Source organism: Dipodomys merriami, unplaced genomic scaffold (genome assembly GCF_024711535.1).
Source record: "Dipodomys merriami isolate MVZ:Mamm:240054 unplaced genomic scaffold, mDipMer1.0.p SCAF_7, whole genome shotgun sequence".
Classification (NCBI taxonomy): Eukaryota; Metazoa; Chordata; class Mammalia; order Rodentia; family Heteromyidae; genus Dipodomys; species Dipodomys merriami.
Window position 1 is genome coordinate 32,094,251 of NW_027206290.1, and position 21,659 is coordinate 32,115,909.

The window sequence follows — 21,659 nt, forward strand, 5'->3', positions numbered from 1 at the left end:
TACAAAGCTTGGGAGGCTGAGGTGGGAGGATCAGTTGATTTCAGGAGTTTGAGACCAGCATAAGTACATAGTGAGAGGCTGTCCAAGAAAAAAGAAATTTGAAAAGAAAAAAAAAAAAATAACTCTCCATCCTAAGAATCCTTTTGAACTACTTTGAACCAACAGATTTTACTGTATTTCCACTGTCTAAACTTTCTCTGTGGAGCTCTCAGAAGTGCTCTTCCAGAACATACAGGGCTCTCTTACTAGTGCAGAAAGTGGGCTCAAAGTTTCCCCCTAGCTCTAGCAGCCTGAATGCCCATAGAAGTCTTCTGGCTGTTCTGTAGATCCTGGATGATGGGGGAGACTTAACCCACTGGGTTTATAAGAAGTATCCAAACGTGTTTAAGAAGATCCGAGGCATTGTGGAAGAGAGCGTGACTGGTGTTCACAGGTAACAGATTCTGGAGTAGCTGCCCTTGTGTCCTTGCCTCAGCCAATTCTTCTGGTCTCTCCTAGGCTTTAGGGCTGTGTTTCAGACTTGTAGTAACTGAATGGGAGTTGTCTACACTAGATAAAACTGAGTTTTTACTTTTGAAAAATCAAGGTGGCTCTAAAAGAAAGAATTTTCAGGTTTTAGTTGACATGAATTTCTCCCCCACTTGCTCCACTGAGTAATTCTTAGTTTGGGGGGCCAGAAAGTAGGGGGTGAGTGTATCTCGAAAAACTGTACTCTATTGTATTGCAATTTTATATTTAATTGTGGGGAAAAGTTCTGTACACACTATATGTTATACACACTACAAAAAGTAAAACTGGGCAAAACCCTCTCAACTTGTTGAAAATACCTAAATATGTTTGAATGTGTTTCTCAGTTGGTGGCACAATGCCCTCCTTGCTATGGCACACACAGGAAACCAACCATATTAGAATCAATGTCTTCCGGGTTTATCAGAAGATACTGGCTTTTAAAAAATGCAGAAATGCTGGCCTAAAGATACACATTCCCTTTGTGGAAGGGAAGTAAATTACTTCCATTGAAAGGATTTTATTTTTCTTCAAAAATGAAAGGGCAGAGGGAGAAGAAAATGAAAAGTCAGGAGAATGACAAGGACAAAATCATGTTTACTAATAGCCTTGGGCAGTAAGTAAGACTGGGGAGGGCAACGTGGAGCTTGAAGATAATTAGATCTTTATCCTGTATTATGTTTTAGCAGCTAACTTGGTGTTTTTGTTTTTGTGGCCTCTTCTTCCTTTAGGCTCTATCAGCTCTCCAAAGCTGGGAAGCTCTGTGTTCCGGCCATGAATGTCAATGATTCTGTTACCAAACAGAAGTTTGATAACTTGTACTGCTGCCGAGAATCCATTTTGGATGGGTAGGTTGAAATGTACATACATTTAAACTTAAAGGGAATCAACTAGATTGGGTTGCAGTGTTGTCACTGCAGTTTTATCCCCTGGTTTTCCTTTACCTTTAAAAGTTCATTAGAGCTGGGCACAAGTGGCTCATGCCTGTAATCCTAGCTATTCAAGAGGCTGAGATCTGAGGATTCCAGTTTGAAATCAGCCCAGACAGGAAAATCTATGAGGTTCTTATCTGGAGTTAACCAGCAAAAAGTTTGAAGTGGGGCTATGGCTCAAATAGTAGAGTGCTAGCCTTGAGCACAAAAGCTCAGGGACAGAGCCTAGGCCTTGAGTCCAAGCCTTGGGACCGGCATACATACAAAAAAGTTCCTTATAAGAGCCCATTCCATACTGAGCTTAATCAATTTCCAATTGAAGTTCTCTTGAGTATTTCTCTACTCATAATTTTGTGTGGAGGGACTATGTTGAGCTAATAATGTTTGAGTTGAGCCCTTATCTGTTTCCACAGCCTGAAGAGGACCACAGATGTGATGTTTGGTGGGAAACAAGTGGTGGTGTGTGGCTATGGTGAGGTAAATAGCTGGGCCTCAGTGTCTCTATCTTTACATAGACTTACTAGAAATAGTTGGTGAAGGAGACTTGTGCTTTCAGTGTAGAGTTAACTGCTGCCAGAGTCACAATATGATTTCAAATGTTTCTCAAACCAAAGCAAAACGTTCTTCATTCAGATCTATGAGTAGAGATAGAATAAGTTGAGTTGACAGAGTTGATCAGTTTATCTTGTATCAGCCTCCCCCCCATTATATCTTTAATGAGATGCAATTCAAATGAATGTAGAATTTTAGCTCCACAAGTTACTTTGGGTGGAATAAAGGGTATGGCCAAACATCTCTAAACTGAAACAGGTTTTAAGAGATTGTATTGTCTTCAGCAATAACCCATAGAACTTGGGATGCTAGGCTGTCCTTGCATAGATAACATTGCAAATGAGTTACCAGCATTTTCTGCAATAAGAAATTAAATGTTTTAGGGCTGGAGAATCAGTTACCTGATTCCTGGGCCTAAGGCCCGAAGTTCAAATCTGTGAGAAAAAAACATCTTTTCTATCAAAATATCCCGAGATATTTCTAACAAATCCCAGTACTGTTTTAAAAAAAAAAAAAGTGCGAGAAAGAAATTAGTGGTTCCAGTCACTCTTGCTCAGTCTTGTTTCTCTAATGGTTACAGTTATCCAAACCGCTTAATTGCCTCTCACACTGAAGCTCACGATGTGGTCTAGGTCTATTATCTGCTTCGATTTAGAGTTTTCCTACAAGTGCTCACTAGATAACTAGTGATATCCAGAAGTTAGCTCCTGTCTCCTAAAGAGCCCACCTACCCCAGTGCACATGCCTCAATGGACAAGGCAACCGGACCTTTCTTATATTCTACAGGTAGGAAAGGGCTGCTGTGCTGCTCTCAAGGCCCTCGGAGCAATTGTCTACATCACAGAAATCGACCCCATCTGTGCTCTGCAGGCCTGGTAAGGATAGAGTGGTGGTAACACGGTTAGGTTTGTTTTGAAAGTTCATGATTGAATCTATTAATCATTTCTTGCGGAAATCTCCAAGGGAAGAGAAGACTAAGATTGCTCTATTCATATGAGCTAATCCTGGGGGTTTCCTAGAACTTGTTGGCATTTTCTCTTCCTAGATGGAGTCTGGGGTTAAAGGCAGCCAGTTTAGTTTAACTCAGCTTATTCCTGCACCACCTTCACCCTCTTGGGGATAGCACTGGCTTTAACTCTGGAAGGGGATTTTGTTGTTTAATTATGAGACCAGTGTGTGAAGTTTTAAGTTTGAGACCATTGTCCTTTTCCTCACCCCTGAACTGCCTCATTGTTTTGCTCAGCGTTTTCCCCCTTTTCTTCCAGCATGGATGGCTTCAGGGTGGTGAAGTTAAATGAAGTCATTCGGCAAGTCGATGTCGTAATAACTTGCACGGGTAAGAATCAGCATTGGTGCATAGGGAGGAATGTTTACTCCAAGGTGAAACCTCAAAAGTAACCAGGCTGACTTTTTCTGACACCAAAGGTGAAACCTGTGCTCAGTTTGAAGTTCCAGCCCCAGAATGAGCATCAAAACCTTAATGTATCTTCCAAAGGAAAGAGTCCCTTTTATATTGCTTCAATCTTTAAGCCAAGTAATGGAGCCAAAAAGCCACTGTGCACTCCTGTGTACAGTGTATGCAGGCTCTTTAATGCCAAGTCTCTCCCACATTCTAACTGAAAACCAATCAGTGCCTTTGCTGCCCAGCATCTCATCTGTCATTCTACCATCTTTACTTTTAGGAAACAAGAATGTAGTCACACGTGAGCACTTGGACCGTATGAAAAACAGTTGCATTGTGTGTAATATGGGCCACTCCAACACGGAAATCGATGTGGTGAGGCTTCTTCCAGTAGTTGCTATGTCTTTCTCCTCTGCCTTCCCTCAGAGCCATTGTCAGCTCTATCTTCTTCCTTTCAGACCAGCCTCCGCACTCCAGAACTGACCTGGGAGCGAGTCCGTTCCCAGGTGGATCATATCATCTGGCCAGATGGCAAACGCGTTGTCCTCCTGGCAGAGGTACACATGCAGGAGACTGGCAGGGAGGGCATTCCACAAAGTAAGGAGAGGCAGAAGAAAATATTGAGCCTAAGTTTCTCTGAATTCTTTCTCTATTCAGAGGTTTATTTCTCAAATGCTCTAGTCCCTAAAAGAGAAACAGTCCAGAAAAATTCCCTGACCAGATGCTTTTCAGCCTTTCATACTCAGTGGGTTTGCAGAAAATGGGATAAAACCTGTAGTCTTCCTCGTTCAACTTAGCATATATAGGGGTACAGTCTTTTGCTGCATTTGCTTCTCTTTTTTTCCATTGGACTCTGAGAAAAGGGTTTTCTCTCTCCCTCCCAGGGTCGTCTGCTCAATTTGAGCTGCTCCACAGTTCCCACCTTTGTTCTGTCCATCACAGCTACAACACAGGTACATGGCAGAATTTCCACATTTTCTGCACTACATGTGCAGAGCTGGATATAGATTGGCGTTCTAATGAGAGTGCTGTGGTCGTGTGTGTGTGTGTGTGTGTGTGTGTGTGTGTGTGTGTGTGTGTGTGTGTGTGTGTGTGTGTGTGTGTGTGTGTGTGTGTGTGTGTGTGTGTGTGTCGTGTGTGTGTGTGTGTCGTGTGTGTGTGTGTGTGTGTGTGTGTGTGTGTGTGTTTAAAATTTAGACTTTTTCCAGTATAGAAAAGAGTCATTAGTGAGTCACACACTAGTGGCTCCTGGCTATAATCCTAGCTATTCAGGAGGCTGAGATCTGAGGATTGAGGTTGAAAGCCAGCCCAGGCAAGGAAGTTCATGAGAGTTACCTCCAATTAGCCACCAGAAAACCAGAAGTGGAGTTGTTGCTCAAAGTGTAGAGTGCTAGTCTTGAGCAAAAAAGCTCAGGGACAGAGCCCAGGCTTTGAGTTCAAGCACCATGACCAACCAAAAAAAAAAAAACACGCATTAGTGAAAAGTCTGTGGTAGTACATGCCTGTAATCCTAACAATCAGCAGTCTAAAGTAGAAGGATCTTAAATTCAAGGTGGGCCTGGGTTACATAGTGAAACCCTGGCTCATCAAAAAATAAAGGAACCAGATAGGAAGGAGTTACTAGTGTTTGTGTCTCTGACTTGGCAAAATTCAGTTGAAAATATAGTATTCTAGCATAATGGTAAATTCTTTAGATTGTTCCAGCTTTAGTTCATTCAACTAGTAGACAAGAACACCAACTAACTCTTAGGCAGAATCATGGGTATTGTCATTTGGCAGGTTACTGTAGTACTTACCTTAAATTCTTGTTAAGACTAGTTTTATTTTTATGTCCCTAAGAAGTGTTTTTGTCTTCTGGCCCTCTTTTCCCACCCTAGGCTCTGGCACTGATAGAACTCTATAATGCACCTGAAGGACGATACAAACAGGATGTATACTTGCTTCCCAAGAAAATGGGTGAGTGAAAAGTGGTAGAACCCCTATTGGTTGAAGGATACTAGGTTCGGAGTCCAGGTCTGATTCTTTTTCTTGTGAGTACTAATAGGTTGATCTCAGGAGATCAGTAAGCCTCTGTTACTTGATCAGTAAACTGAGAAGGATAATTTGTACATTACAGAAGTATAGCAAGAACTACAATTAATGAGCAACAGTGCTATAAGGTAGATGATGCTCTTCTTCTAAAGTAACCTTTGGAAAGTCAGTAAACTTTCCAGAGCAACTGATACAGCCTAGGCCTTTTATGCCCATCTCTGTCTTGATTAGCAGATTGGTTCTATCACCCTTGGGGACAGCCATGCTTTGTTCATGCAGTGTGTTCCATTGCTAGACCTCAGCCTTTCTGCACAGTGGTACCCTCCTACCATCTCCTGGGGCCAGCCCAAATAAATGCCTTGCTTTAAGCTAAAAAAACAAAAAAATTAAAATAAAAAATAAAAAGTGGCTTGCCTCAGATTGACTTTTTAAATTACTATACTCATTAAAGCTAGGTTCACCTGTGTGAGCTACCGTAGAAATCTATGATCCTGAAGTGTGAATCCTTTATGGATCTTATGCTAAGTAAACATTAGTGTCACAAAAGTCCATTTTGATTTAGTCCAGCTAAAAAGGTGATAAGGAGGCTCACGCCTGTAATCCTAGCTACTCAGGAGGCTGAGATCTGAGGATCGCGGTTCAAAGCCAGCCCGGGCAGGAGAGACCGTGAGACTCCTATCTCCAATAAACCACCAGAAAACCGGAAGTGGCGCTGTAGCTCAAGTGGTAGAGCGCTCGCCTTGAGCTGAAGAGCTAAGGGACAACGCCCAGGCCCAGAGTTCAAGCCCCACGGCCGACAAAAAAAAAAAAAAAAAGGTGATAAGGAGGATGGGAGTAGTAAATCAAATGTTAACAGCTAAGATAAAGCCAAACCTTTCCTAGAGAAGATATGGAAGTACACTAGATGGAATTTTAGAGATACTGAAAGGAAATTCTCTGCCAGAAAAACAGGCCTTTTAAGATAAGTACATATTTCAACTTGTGGATTCTTTCAAGGTTATTTCATCTCTATTCTATCTCAGAAAGCTTCCCATGAAAATAAGGGTAGGCCATGCCCTAAGAGGCATATTTGACAAGGAGTCTGCTCCCCTGCCACTTCCTCCTAGATGAATACGTTGCCAGCTTGCACCTGCCGTCTTTTGATGCCCACCTGACAGAGCTGACAGATGACCAAGCAAAATATCTGGGACTCAACAAAAATGGGCCATTCAAACCTAATTATTACAGGTAACTTGGGGAAAGCAATGAAGAGTTCTTTAATATAGAAGTAACAGCCTAGGGCTGGGAATGTGGCTTAGTGGTAGAATGCTTGCCTAGCATGCATGAAGCCCTCGGTTCAATTCCTCAGTACCACATATACAGAAAAGGCCGAAGTGGCTCTGTGGCTCAAGTGGTAGAGTGCTAGCCTTGAGCACAAAGAGACTCAGGGACAGTGCCCTGAGTTCAAGCCCCAGGACTGGCCAAAAAAAAAGTAACCAGCTTAGCCAACTAGCTTTCGTTTTTCTCTTTTTGGTGTATGTGCTGTGGGCTTTAACTCAGGACCTGGGTAGTGTCCCTTAGGTTTTTTTGTTGTTGTTCAAGTCTGGCTCTCTACCATTTCAGCCATAGTCCATTTCCAGCTTTTTTGCTGATTAATTGGAGATAAAAATCTCTTGGGGTTTGGTTTGTCTGCCTAACTGACTCCAAACCATGATCCTCAGATCTCAGCTTCTGGAGTAGCTAGGATTACAGGCATGAGCCAGTGGCACCCAGCAGCCAGCTTCCTCCAGTAAAGATCAGGTGCTATAACTGATTTTATAAAGAATAGAAATTCTTCAAATTGAAGACAAGGTAAGGTCTGGGGGTGGAGTTCCATGATGAAGAGTCCTTACAATGCATGTGTGAAACTATCTCTAGATTGATTCCAGCACCACAAAACAAACAGATTAACGAGGTAGGTAAAGAAATTGTAGACACAAAAAAGTAAGTGTATTCTGAATTTGTGGAGCTCGAGTCTCACCCTAAAGACTGATGCACTTGATCTGGGATGAAGCTCTGGCAAACTTCTCTTATGAAAGCTCCACAGACAATTCTAATGCATAGTCAGGGTTGAAACCATTGACTTATATTAGAAAGAAATGCCAGAAATGGCATAGTGAGAGACAAATGGTGCCTGGGATCACCTGCAGGAATCCCCTGCCTGGGCCAGGAAGGGACCGGTGAAAGGTGATCTGTTTCTGCTTCTTCTCTTGGATATCTCACATGGAACATATGTTAACTGGTCCATCTTTTTCCTTACAGATACTAACGGACCATATTACCAACAACCAGTCCATATGAACCACACAACTCTAAAAGAAATATTTTTTAAGATAACTTTTATTTTCTTTTTATTCCTTTCCTGTTGATTTTTTTCTATATTGTCATTTTTTTGTTTTTGTTTTTGTTTTCTTTTCATCTCAGTATCCAAGTTTTGCAGACCACAAAGGAACTTGGCTTCAAGGTTCCTTAGTTGAACCTGAGGTTCAGGGTCCCCCCTTACTCCGACCCCAAGTCAGTCAAAGATTTTACTCTTCCAGCCCAGAAAGGTAATCCTTTCACTACCATTTCTGGGGACTATAGTCGTGATGAGGTACCTTGTTAATAGGAAATGCTAAGGTACCTTTGATGTGGAACAATTTGCAATGTCTAAATTGCCTTAAAGAGCCCACTTATTAGCTGCTGAAATTAGTGCTCTTTCACTTCTTCAGAGGAGCAGGAGTGGTAGCTACCTGCCAGGTAGATGTAGATGGTGCATGTTAATTTCCCTTAGAAGTTCCTGGCCTGTGTTCTGGGTGAAGGTGAGGGGTCGGGCTCAGAGAAATGTCTCCCGGAGGACTGCCTGGGAAGATGCAGTAGCCTCCTAGGCCTCTGTGCCGCCCTGCCTTCACTCCTTCCACTGTCTCATTTTCCTACTTCTTAACAGACTACATTGTATCAAGTTGAACTTTGTCCCCTAGCATTTATTTCTGTTGTTTTGTTTTGTTTTTTAATTAAGGAAAATTTTAGTGTTAACACTGAGGAACTGCTCAGGTGGTCAGTTATCAATTTCTCTTTTCAACTTTTGAAGCAAAGAGTGGAGAGTTGAGTCTAGAGAAACTCTGTAATCTCAAACTCTGATGAATCCCTCTGTTTCTAGCTCTTCATTTTTATAGCATCAGTGAACTGGAGCCATAAGCAAATTGTTTCTGCTCTGCCCCATACAGCTTATGCTGAAGGCAAATTTCTTGAGCCATCACTCAGTATAAACACACTGAGCTCTATCTTTAGAGTTTGTCCTTTAAGAGCAAATTTTTGGTCAGCTGTGCTTCTGCAACCTAAAATATTTAAAGGGAGATAGGTGTGGATAGAAGGAAGAATGGTAAACTGGGCCAAAGTAAAATGTATAATGTGTCTGGGACTATAGATGCTGTCTGATGCTTGTTTTATAGAAGTGATACCATTTTTGATTGACACATCCACAAAAAGTTGATGAACCAAGATGTTAACATTTTGCTGTAGAGAAAGTAACCAGTATATCCTGACTCATTTTCTGAAAGAATACCCAGAGATTTCTCAAAGATCAGAGAGTATATCCATGCCATGCACCCTGCTTACCAGCATTTCTGCATGGTGAAATGAGCTTTAAGTATATAATTATTCAGGATTTTAAATCCTCAACTGGTTCTAGCTTATAGTCCTTCAAAGCCGGGCTATGCATTAGTGCTAGATAATAGACATTCTTAACTTCTCTCCACTGATCAGAGAAACAAATGCTAAAAACAGGAATATTAAAACCGAAAGCTTTTACCCTGCAGCTTCCTAGCAGGGGACGATAATCTTGCCAAAACTTTTTTCCCTTCTCTTCCATTTCTCCCCACCCAGTCCCTTTTCCTTGCCAGTGTGGCCATGCTTGCTTCTCTGTAGATGCTAACAGTTGAAGCCCTTTCTCCTAGGGCACTTAACCAGCCAATCAGAACACCACATCCATTGGGGAGGTAACCTGGCCAACACTGTATCCATGGGGTCAGCTCTGCTGGAGAGAAGGGGCCTAGATCCAACTGCCCTCTGATCCTATGTCTCTTACTGTGTCCATAGGAATAATAGGTAAGGGCTCTGTCTCTGTCAAGCCATGTAACAAAGGACACTGTGGAAAAAGTCTGGCATCAGAGGGAGTATATGGAAAGCAACTTGGGAGGAAACTGTTCATTTTGTATTGAATGATTTTTAATGAATGCAATATTAATCCTTGCAGATCAGCAATAATCATTAAAGTCAATTAAAATGATAAGACCTTATTGATAGTCTGTGTTTTTCTTGGTTGAATAGCAAAACTTTATAAGAACCTGTTTGCTAGGATGGGTTGAGTCATAGGTCAGGAGTATTTAGTAGGTATTTAATAGGACCTAATATACAGAGGCTAAATGTAGGCTTCATTATTAGCTTTCAGGGTCTGTTTTTGTTTCACTGAGATGGTCTCACTGTGTTGCCCAAGCTGGCTTCAAACTCTAAAACTCAGTGTGTGCTGGTGACTTATGCCTGTAATTCTAGCTACTCAGGAGGCTGAGATCTGAGGTCAAGGTTCAAAGCCAGCCCCAGCAGGAAAGTCTATGAGACTCTTGTGACTCCAATTAACCACTAAAAATCTGGAAGTGGAGCTGTGGCTCAAAGTGGTAGAGTGCTATCCTTGAGCAAAAAGAGCTCAGGGACAGCACCCAGGCCCAGAATTCAAGCCCCACGACTGACTTAAAAAAACAAACTCACTCCTGGGCTCAAGCCATCCTCCTGCTTTAGCCTTCTCATGGGTACACCATTGTACCAAGCTATCAGTAACATCTTATATTGTTACAGTTTGGATGGTGAATGGCCCCTAAGGACCAGGTGAGGCCTGGTCCCTAGGATGTCACTATTGGGAGGTACCATGGATCCTTTGGTAGGTAGGGGTGATGAGGTCACTGTGGATGTGTGCCCTTGGAAGGGATGATGGGACTTCTCCCATTACTTTGTCCTTTTTGGTTCCTGTCTGATGAGGTGAACAGTTCTGCTCTACTTTGCATTCCCATCAAGGGCTATTCACTATAACATGGAACATTGAGGCCAGTCAAGCAAGCACTGAGCCATCTTCTAGAACTGTGAACCAAAGTAGTAAGCCTTTTCTCACTGTAATCCCAAGACCCACAAAAAAAAAAAAAAAAAATGGGGAAGCTGAGCACTGATAGCACATGGGTTATCCTAACTACTAAGGAGACTGAGACCAAAGGGGCAAGGTTGGAAGCCAACTTAGGGAGACAAATCCTTGAGACTTTTGCATCTTAAATTAACTAGTGAAAATCCAGAAATGTAGGTAGAGTGCCAGCCTTGAGTGAAAGAAGCCAAATGATAGCAAAAGGCCCTAAGTTCAATGCTCAGTATCAGCACCAAAAATGATAGATAGATAGATAGATAGATAGATAGATAGATAGATAGATAGATAGATAGATAGATAGATAGACAGACAGACAGACAGACAGACTGACTGACTGACTGACTGACTGACTGACAGACTAAAGAATTACTAACAATATCCCCAGCTCTGGACATCTGTTTTTCTTTTGTTTGTCGGTCGTGGGGCCTGAACACTGGGCCTGGGTGCTGTCCCTCAGCTCTTCAGCTCAAGGCTAGTGCTCTACCACTTGAGCCATAGCACCACTTCCAGCTTTTTCTGCTTATATGGTACTGAGGAATCAAACCCAGGGCCTCATGCATGCAAGGCAAGTACTCTACTATTGAGCCACCTTCCCAGCCCCCATCTCTGTTTTTTAAATAGTGTTTACCTATGCTGCCAAAAGGCAAGAGATTGCCCTGGGAGACATCACTAAGTCTGTGCCATATTTCTCAAAATTACTAGACTCCGTCTCCCACCAATGGCCAAACTTCCTCTAGACTGGCAGCCACTGCCCTCCTTACTGAACAGGCTTCTAAGCTATGAGACAACTACTGGAGGGGTCTTAGAGGTGGAAGGCTACTTTGCTTGCTGGACTCTGCTGAGATTATACTTAAGGTTTATCGGGCCCTAAACTCAGCTATTGTCATGCCTGATCAGAACCATAATGAGATCATTCATATGTTAGAAGCAACAGACAAGTATGTTCCAACAAACCTGACTCGAGAGGAGCTGATGCTGTGGAAGACTGGTTTACTGGTATATAAAAATGGAGGTAAGAAATAGGATTTGTGGAGCCAGGTGCTGGTTGTTGACACCTATAATCCTAGCTACTCAGGAGGCTGAGATCTGAGGATCACAGTTCAAAGCCAGCCCAAGCAGGAAAGTCCATGAGACTCTTATCTCCAGTTAAACCACCTGAAACCTGGAAGTGGTGCTATGGCTCAAGTGGTAGAGCATTCACCTTGAGCTGAAGAGCTCAGTGACAGTGCCCAGGCCCAAAGTTCAAACCCCATGACTAACAAAAATAGGATATGTGATAGTAAGTCTCCAAAGGATTTTTGAAGTAAGGCCTTCCAAGCATGTCTTACCCCAAAGGCTGAGCTCATAGCCTTAACATGCTCAGTCAGGTAAGGAAACTTGAGTCAACAGCCACAAACTACACATACCTTCATGCCCAAAAGGCTATATGGAAGGAAAAGAGATTGTTTACAAAAATAATAATAAATACAACATGGCACAGAGATCCTGGTCATCTTTTTATTTGCAGTGTTGAATTTTCAACTCAGATTGATTGCCAAGCAGGCACTATGCCATTTGAGCCACCCTTCTATCCCTGGGCCCTGTCCCTCTTACAGGCAGTTTAAAAGCATTAGAAGTGGCCATTGTAATTGCTGCTGGAGGTTTGGCTCAGTGGTAGAACACTTGACACCTAGCATGTGTGAGGCTATAGGTGGGGGTGGGGGTGGGGTAGGAAGGCCCTTATGCACTATAAAGGAGATAATGTCAAAGGAAGTAATTTGACGGTAGCAAAAACAACTATCCTAAAAACAGGACTACAGGTGTTCTCTCAGACAACTAAGAAGGAGCATATACCAAGTTACAGAGCAGGCTGAAATAGATAGGGACCTTACAAAGGACTATTAGAAGAATCCAGAGAGCTGGGCACTGGTGTCTCATGCCTGTAGTCCTAGCTATTCAGGAGGCTGAGATTTGAAGATCATAGTACTTGGAAGTTAGGCAAGGAACATCCTTGAGACTCTGATCTCCAATTAACCACTAGAAAACCAGTGCTAACCTAGAGCAAAAAAGCTCAGGGGCAGGGCCCTGGTCCTGAGTTCAAGCCCTGTGACCAACCACCCCCCCCCCAAAAAAAAAAAAAAAATCCCAAGAGATGATGGTTCCTAGATTAAAAAATAAAACTTCCAAAACCCTTACAACAAAAAAAAAAAAAAAAGAGAGAGAGAAAAGAGGGAAAAGCTGGGCCTCATTGGTTCACTTCTATAATCCTAGCTACTCAAAAGGCTGAGATCTAGAGGACTATTGTCAGAAGCCAACATGGGAAGAAAAGTCTACAAGGTTATCTCCAATTAGCCAGAAAAATGCTGGGCTAGAGGTTTGGCAGAAGGATAGCCAAGTTGAACAAGTATGAAAATCCCAGACAGGTAAAAGTAAGTTAATTGGTTAATAAATTTTAAATACATGGTTGCTCTTCCTTGAGGAGGGGTGCTATGGATACCTTAGGCCACAGAGCCTTTACTGGGAAGATGACAGTTGGGCACCAGTGATTCATGTTGGAAACCACTTCAAAGCCAGCCTAAGTCTGTGAGATTCTTATCTTCAATTAATCACCAAAAAAGCCAGAAATGGAGCTGTGGCTCAAATGGTAAAGCACTAGCCTTGAGCAAAAAAACTCAGGGACAGCGCTCAGGCCCTGAGTTCAAGCCCCATGACTGGTGTACACACACAAGAGCCTGACTACTCAGGCGCTAGTGGCTCACACCTGTATTCCTAGCTATTCAGGAGGCTAAAATCTGAGGATCACGGTTCAAAGCCAGCCCAGGCAGGAAAAGTCCATGAGACTCTTACCTCCAATAAAGCACTCAGAAAACTGGAAATGGCTCTGTGGTTCAAGTGGTAGAGCACTAGCCTTGAGCTGAAGAGCTGAGGGACAGCACCCAAGCCCCATGACTGATAGGAAAAAAAAAAAAAAAAAAAGCCTATTTGCTATCGCAATAGTCTTGGAGGAGGACTTTGATCCTTGTCCAAAGAAAGAATACCTGCCTTGGTAAATTTAGATTTCAGTTCACCCAGTCTATCATCACTAAGCTTTGACTTCCTCCTAGTCTGTTTTCACCTTTACAATAAAAGGTAGATTGTGGCTTGCCCTTTGAGAACTAAAAAGTCTTTAAGGCTTTTTTTTTTTTTTTTTTAGATGCAGTCTTGCTCCATAGGCTTCAATTATGCTGCCTCAGCCTCCTGAGTGCTGGGAGTTAGAGGTACAAGAGTGTGCCATCACACCCAGCTTCGAAGACATTATTAAGAGGACCTTCCCGCTGGGCACTGGTGGCTCATGCTTGTAATCCTAGCTACTCTGGAGACTGAGATCTGAGGGTTGAAATTCAAAGCCAGCCTGGGCAGGAAAATTCATAAGACTCTTATCTCCAATTAAGCACCAAAAAAGCTGGAGGTAGAGCTGTGGCTCAAGTGGTGGAGTGCTAGCCTAGAGCAAAACAGCTCAAAGATAGGTCAGTGCCCTGGAGTTCAAGCCCCAGGATTGGCACCAAAAGAAAAGGGGGGCAGGGGGATAATACCCAGGCCCTGAGTTCAAACTATAGGACTAACATAGGGCTGGCAGAGAGAGGACACAAACAATCCTTGTTTTAGGCTCCCTATGTCCCTACAGAATGATAAAGGACCTATCTTTACAGCTAATATTTTTTTTAAATAGGCTCCACCACCCTGAAGATCACTTATCCCCTACATCCCTACATACAGCATAGAAAATGTTAAAAAAGGCTAATTATGCCCTTTAAAAAAAACCTTGCCAGCTGGCTGCTGGTGGCTCACACCTGTAATCCTAGCTACTCAGGAGGCTGAGATCTGAGGGTCGAGGTTCAAAGACAACCTGGGCAGGAAAGTCCATGATACTTATTGCCAATAAACCACTCAGAAAACCAGTAGTGGTACTGTGGCTCAAATGGTAGAGCACTAGCCTTGAGCTGAAGTGCTGAGGGACAGCGCCCAAGCCCAGAGTTCAGGCCCTACAACTGACCAAAAATAAATAAATAAAACCTTGCCAAGCCAGGTGCTGGTAGCTCATGCCTGCAATCCTAGCTTCTCAGGAAGCTGAGCTCTGAGGACTGCAGTTTGAAGCCAGTTCAGGCATGGAAGTCCACGAGGCTCTTATCTCCAATAAACTACATGGAAATAAACCATAGATGGCTGTGGCTCAAGTGGTAGAGCACTAGCCTTAAGCACAGAGGCTCAGGGACAGTGCCGAGGGTCTGAGTTCAAGTCCCAGGACTGGCAAAAACAAAAAACAAAAACTTGCCTGACTGGTTAAGCTATGTCAAAAGTATTTGAAGTCCTGCTTAAAGCTGCTACCATATCACTTGTAAGGATAAGAATAGCTTCTGAGGATATCTTACAACTTAGCCTTTTTTTCAGATGTTAACTTAAAAAGCCCTTCTGACTTCAGACTTTTTTTTTACCCTTTTTTTTCCTTTTTGTGCCAGTACTAGGGCTTGAACTTGACCTGGGCACTGAGTCTTAGCTTTTTCACTCAAGGCTAATGAACCATACTTCTACATTTGGAGGTTAATTGCAGATAAAAGAGTCTCACAAACTTTCCTGCCTGGACTGGCTTTGAACCTCAGTCCTTCGATCTCTTGAAAAGCTAGGATTATAGGCATGAGCCACAGGCACTCAGCTTCCAGACTCTTTTCTTTTTATTCCAGTACTTACCAAATGTCTCAACAATCTAGGACAGGTGCAACAAGCTATTAACTGAATGTGGAGATAGGATCTTACCAGCTCTCAGGACAGAGGATACTCTGGTAATCCCAGGAGATACAGTCCTGATACAGAAAGAAGGAGCACACTCTGATCAGCGAAACCATAAGGTGCTGTGTGTGTGTGTGTGTGTGTGTGTGTGCGCGCGCGCGCGTGCGCACGTGTGTGTGCGTGCTGCCCTGGGCTTGAACTCAGGGCCTTGGTGCTTTTGCCCGAGGCTAGTGCTTTACCACTTGAGACACAGTCTACTTCTGGCTTTTTTGGTGCTTACTGAGAGTTGGATTTTCCTGCCCAGGCTGGCTTTGCACTGTGATCCTGAGATTTCAGTCTCATGAGTAGCTAGGATTACAGGGGTAAGACACCAGCCAGCACCCAGCACCCAGCGACCATAGAACTTTTTAAGAACCCCCACTGCTGTCAAGTTAAGGGGAATAAACAAGTTCACTTTTCTAGAGTAAAATGTGTCTTTCTTGAGAGCTCACAGGAAATCAAGATAGAGGATTACTCTGACTGTACCTGCAACCCTGTGGAAGATCTAAGGCTTCTTTTCAAAGGTGACTATAAAAACCAATGTTCAGGTAACCAATATGACCAATGGCTTCTGCCTGGGAGTCCTCTTGGACTTCTTTGACAGTTTTTCTTGTTTTTGCAAACTTCTGCATGCTTCCAGAGGACTGCTTTTCCTGTTTTGGGTTATCCTAGTCAGTAGCCATTATCCATTTCACCTTAGTCTTTCAACTCACACCTGCCCCCCATTATGTGATCTCAGTTCTCCCTAACATTCAAGCAATGGAATAATAATGCCTATATCCTCCTCACTAAAGTCTTATTTAGGGTTCAAAATCTAGCTAACCTTTGGGTTTCCCACCAGCAACTACATCTGGGTTTCTGATTCTCTGTACCTGAAATCCTTAGATTCTTCCAAGCAAATCTATACATGTTAACTGTAGTGGATTTTATTTGTTTTGTTTGTTTGTGCTGGTGCTAGGAAGTTCTGGGCATTGGCCTTGTGCATTTTTGCTCAAGGCTAGCACTCTACCACTTGAGCCACAACTCCTCTTCTGGGTTTTTGGTGGTTAATTAGAGTAAGAGTCTCACAGACTTTCCTGCCTAGGCTGGCTTTGAACCATGATCAACATATCTCAGCCTCCTGAATAGCTAGGTTTATAGGCGTGAGCCATTGTGCCTGGCCAACTATAGCATTTCTTCCCACCAAACCACGGAATATAATCCCTTTTTATTTCCAACCCATATCTTTGATCTTGGTTACTAGTGTTGCAACTGTAATAGTTCTTGGTATGCTGAGAAAACATGTTAACAGGTACTCAACCTATTCAAGACCATACTGGCAAAATGAGACTCTTGCTGGCCTATACTCTAAATTCAACAACTTCCTTCCTTATTCCTCTTTCAAGACCTCACTGATCATACAAATATAACCTTTCAAGTTGGGCAACAGTGGCTCACTCCTGTAACCCTAGCTACTCAAGAGGCTAAGATCTGAAGATTAAAGTTCAAATCTAGTCCAAGCAGAAAAGTCCATGAGATTCATCTCCAATTAACCAGCAAAAAGCCAAAAATGTAGCTGTGGTTCAAGTGGTAGAAGCCAGCCTTGAGCAAAAAAAGCCAAGGAAGAGCATAAGGCCTTGTGTTCAAGCACCAGTACTGGCAAGTGCATGGGTGTGCATGTGCACTCATGCACACACACAAGCGTGTGCGTGCACACGCGCGCGCACACACACACACACTGCAATCTTTTCAGATAATGGCTTCCTTTGCCTCAGGCCTGATATATTTCTTTGCCAATTCCAGGGTAAGGAGTGGGTATACAATGTGTGGACTAGAATACAGTAACAGAACAATCAACTCATATATATGACCCCTTCAAATAAGATCATAATTATTTATAATCATTCATTTTCCCTAACTACTACTTTTCTTTGTTGTTGTTGTTGTTGTTGGTTGTGGGCTTGAGCTCTGGGCCTGGGCACTGTCCCTCAGCTCTTCAGTTCAAGGCAAGCACTCTGCCATACCACTTGAGCCACAGCACCACTTCTGGTTTTCTGGTGGTTAATTGGAAATAAGAGTCACATGGACTTTCCTGCCCAGGCTGGCTTTGAACCATCATCCTCAGATCTCAGCCTCCTGAGTAGCTAGGAATACAGGTGTGAGCCACCACCACCCAGCTAACTACTACTTTTTATCCTCTCAACATAGATGAGCAATTACACTAATCATAGATATAGTCATAGTAGGCACCCATAGCACTGGATAAAATGTTGTAGAAATAATTTACAGGTTTTGTTTTTTGTTTTTGTTTTTGTTTTTGTTGGTCATGGGGCTTGAACTCTGAACCTGGGCGCTGCACTCTTCAGCTCAAAACAAGTGTTCTACCACTTAAGCCACAGCACCATTTCCGGTTTTCTAGTGGTTTTATTAGAGATAAGAGTCTCACGGACTTTCCTGTCTGGGCTGGCTTTGAACCATGTTCCTCAGATCTCAGCCTCCTGAGTAGCTAGGATTACAGGCATGAGCCACCGGCGCCCAGCTAATAATTTACAGTTTTCACACCACTAAAATGTCACTACAGGGCTGGGAAGGTAGATCAGTGTTAAAGTGCTTGCCTTGCATGCATGGAGCCCTGGATTCCATTCCTTCACACCACATAAGCAGAAAAAGCTGGAAGTGGCGCTGTGGCTCAAGTGGTAGATCCCTAGCCTTGAGCTGAAGAGCTGAGGGACAGCGTGCAGGCCCAGAATTCAGGCCCCATGACTGACCAAAAAAAAGTCACTACAGGGCTTGGAATATGGCTCAAGTGGTAAAGTGCCTGTTTAGCAAGTATAAGGCCCTGAGTTCAAACCCCAATACCACCACCAAAAAAAAAAAAAAAAAAGCCAAAACAAAAAAGTCACTACATCTATGGCCAAATTATTCAAAACCTCAGGTAATGATTTCAGACTCCATAAGTCATCCAATTTGTTGTCCTCAAAGACCTTGTATTAGATGACTTGCTAATAGAACGCATACACTTTCGAATACTTCCTGTTATGTGTATGATGGTGTGAAGTCATGTTAAATGGCACCACTTGATATAAAATCCAATGGCCAGTTCAGTTTGGGAGGCTGTAAATTCAGGGTTGCCCTCCTTAACTTGTACCTACCATTCTCAGGTCTCTTGGTAGCCATTATTCTACTCTTTCTATTTAGTCCCTACATTTTAAACCTTCTTATATCTTGCAAATTTCAACAGTTCCATGCTTAGGTGATGGTCTTTAAAGGTTGGTTTTCAGGTCATCCAAAGCCACCTGCAGTACTCCTGGATCCCCTAAATCATACAGCCAGTAATTTCCACTGCCAAGGTAGGCATGGTTGGCTACCCTAAGCTCAACAGGAAGAACTTCTAAAAGTTAGACTTTCAAGCTTCTACAACCGTAGAAGATTAAAGGATAGAAATCTCCAAAGGGGAAATGAGGCAGGGTAAGTGGCATGAGGAAAGAGGGAACTGCATGACCACTAAAGGATGATGCAACAGCAAATTTGCATTACATCAGGGTGTTACCACTCAAACTGAAAAACAAGACTTTGCTAGGATCAACACGGCCAACAGAAATGACCACTAACTGTCATTTGCTTCATTATAATGGCCTTTCTGTGTGATTAGCACTGTAGTTTTATCTGCTCCCATCATGCACCTGGTGCTGTGATACATCTGAGAATCCTATATAAGGGCATGAAAAGGGAATAAACCCTATCCCAGGAAAATAACAACCCAGTTTAGGAAATGCCCACCTTAGCCCATGAATAATCCCCCCTCAATTAAAGTGCCATAGAAGTGCTGGTAAAAACCTCAGTGGATGTGACTCATTTCTAAGAATGGCCACATTCACCCATGTTTTTTTGCTTTATAATACAAGCTCACTCCCAATTGCTTGTTTTGTCTCATCTGTGAATTCTCTCTCTTGTGGTGACAACAGCCTGGAAACACTAAGCAGAGGCTTGTCTGTCTCTCCTTGAGGACCACCCCCTCCCAAGTCACTTTAAAAAAATGATGGATAGATACTGCCAGGTGCTAGTGGCTCATACCTATAATGCTAGCTACTCATGAGGCTGAGATCTGAAGATCAAAGTGCAAAGCCAGCCTAGACAAAAAAAAATTCATGAGACTCTTATCTCTGATTAACCAGCAGAAAGATGGAAGTGGAACTGTGGCTCAAGTGGTAAAGCACTAGCCTTGAGCAAAAAATCTAAAGAACAATGCCCAGGCCTTGAGTTCAAGACCCACTACTGGTACACACACACCAGAAAAATAGAGTATTGCTCCTTGCTAAGATCAGGATTTGCTGCCAAATAAACTAATGCCATATTTCAGGGAGAAATATAAACTTTTAGAATGTTTTGAACTTCAGAGATGTAACTGAAAGAATCCTTCACATCCACCCTAGGGGACCACGCAGAGGCAGGCAGGCACAGAAGAAAGATTATTACAAGGTTTATTAGAGGAGCCATATGTCCCCCAGAGAAGGAGCACATGGCACCCTTCACTATCTAGGTAGGAGGAGAGTCTGGGTTATAAGCCAATAGCCTTGTGGCCAGGAGGAGTTGGACAGGAGAATGTAAGGACTCAGGAAGAAGTTTAGTTTGGAGGAAGGAAAGAAAGAAAGAGAAGGCATCTACATAACTGGCCTCCTTTAACCTGCCCAACCACCTGCAGAAGTTGGATAGATCCTGTATAAAATCAGGACCCAGTGTCCCATGAATGGGCCATGTGGACTTATTGTCCAGTGAATATTCAGGCCAGATCTCAGTACAGAAGTATATGAGCTCCTGTGAATCAATGTCAGATTCAAGTTGGAGCAATTTTAGATTATTTAAGAGACAACCCAAGGGGGAGTCCTGAGGAATGTCAGGAATATTAAATTGTGTCCCTCCCATAGTAGATGACCTGGAACCAAAAGCTTGCTGCGGAGCATCCTTGGCAGTGCAATTTGGCTCAAAAAGTGGGAAACAACCAGTGGGAAATATCACGTTTCTCCACGGAGTCCCACTGTCTCAGAGGCCCTCAGAAATGTAGCTTAGATACTTGGCCAAGTTTTTCGGGGAGAGGTGGGGAGGGGAGGGGCTGAAGTCCCCTGACAGAGGAGCCTGATACTGTGAAATATAAGCCTCTAGACTCTTCACTTACCTGGGGGTAGGACTTGATCAGCCACTGGCAGACGTGTGGGAGGTGTTTCGGTCAGTAGGAAATCAGCTCGGTGGTCTTTTGGGTCTGCCTAGGACCGTAGGTTAGGTCCTGGGGTTGCTGGCAAGGCCTTCCTAGTCGTCTGGAGGAGCAAATCCACCAGGGAGCCTATTCCCGTATGAGCCACCAAAATGAAAGGAAAATGTAACCCGGGCAGAAAGTAACCCAGAAGACCACACGGACAGAAGTCACATAGATGAAAAAATTTATTGCCAGTAGAGCTGACAAGGCCAAGTTCTCATGAGGAAAGGGAGAAAATGGCGCTGTCTGGCTCCTTGGAGGCCTCTTTTATATTGTCGGGGGCCAGAAGTGGGAGGTGCAGGTACTGCCATCAAGGGCAGAGATTAGGTCTGTGAGGGGGGCATTTCCTTACAGTAACCTTGGCCTTTCTCCTGAGTTGCCTTGAGGTTTCCCAGGACTGGGTTTTCAGGAAGCTGCCCCATTTTTCTCATTTTCCAGCAAAGATTCTTTCAGCAGAATTTTACAAGGGTTCACAACTAAGTTGCCTTGAATCTCAAAGGGGAATTTGAACTTGGGCTTTTAAACAATGTTTGAATGATTAAGATTGTGAGTATTAATGGAGACAGACTGAGTATATTTTGCACTATGAAATGTCAGTAAGCTTTTGGAGGTCAGAGGAATATTATGGTTTGAATATAAAATGCACCCCAGTCCATGGGCTCAGGTCCCATTAATGGTGCTGTTTTGGAGGTTCTGGAAATTTTAAGGGCTGGGGCCTAGATGGAAGGAGATGGAGCCTAGAAGTAGTATCATTGAGATGGTGGGTGCTTGACCTGCCTTCAGTAATAATCTTATCAAGTTGTCACCTCAAGACTTAGGCAAGGGCTGGGAAGGTGGCTTAGCGGTAGAGCACTGGCCTTGCATGCATGAGGCCTCTGGGTTCGATTCCTCAGCACCATATAAGCAGAAGCAAAAAAAAGCCGGAAGTGGCGCGGTGGCTCAAGTGGTAGAGCGCTAGCCTTGAGCTGAAGAGCTGAGGGACAGAGCCCAGGCCCAGAGTTCAGGCCCACAACCGGACCCCCCCCCCAAAAAAAGACTTAG

General features: G+C 43.3%; 1 protein-coding gene across 5 annotated transcripts in view; it reads left to right on the forward strand.

Moving 5' to 3' along the window:
- Ahcyl1 (adenosylhomocysteinase like 1) overlaps positions 1 to 9,719 on the forward strand; it is a 42,885-nt gene extending 33,166 nt beyond the window's left edge. For 4 of the 5 annotated variants that reach the window (XM_070006247.1, XM_070006249.1, XM_070006251.1 and 1 more), the window contains exons 7-17: positions 327 to 433; positions 1,239 to 1,355; positions 1,853 to 1,916; positions 2,778 to 2,866; positions 3,257 to 3,327; positions 3,674 to 3,768; positions 3,852 to 3,950; positions 4,278 to 4,346; positions 5,271 to 5,349; positions 6,531 to 6,651; positions 7,705 to 9,719. In XM_070006247.1, coding sequence (XP_069862348.1) covers positions 327 to 433; positions 1,239 to 1,355; positions 1,853 to 1,916; positions 2,778 to 2,866; positions 3,257 to 3,327; positions 3,674 to 3,768; positions 3,852 to 3,950; positions 4,278 to 4,346; positions 5,271 to 5,349; positions 6,531 to 6,651; positions 7,705 to 7,711 — 918 coding nt within the window. In that variant the 3' untranslated portion in view covers positions 7,712 to 9,719. Of the gene's footprint in view, positions 1 to 326; positions 434 to 1,238; positions 1,356 to 1,852; positions 1,917 to 2,777; positions 2,867 to 3,256; positions 3,328 to 3,673; positions 3,769 to 3,851; positions 3,951 to 4,277; positions 4,347 to 5,270; positions 5,350 to 6,530; positions 6,656 to 7,704 lie in introns of those variants that run through there. The other variant, XM_070006248.1, reaches the window with a different exon arrangement.
- Positions 9,720 to 21,659: the final 11,940 nt, after the last annotated feature.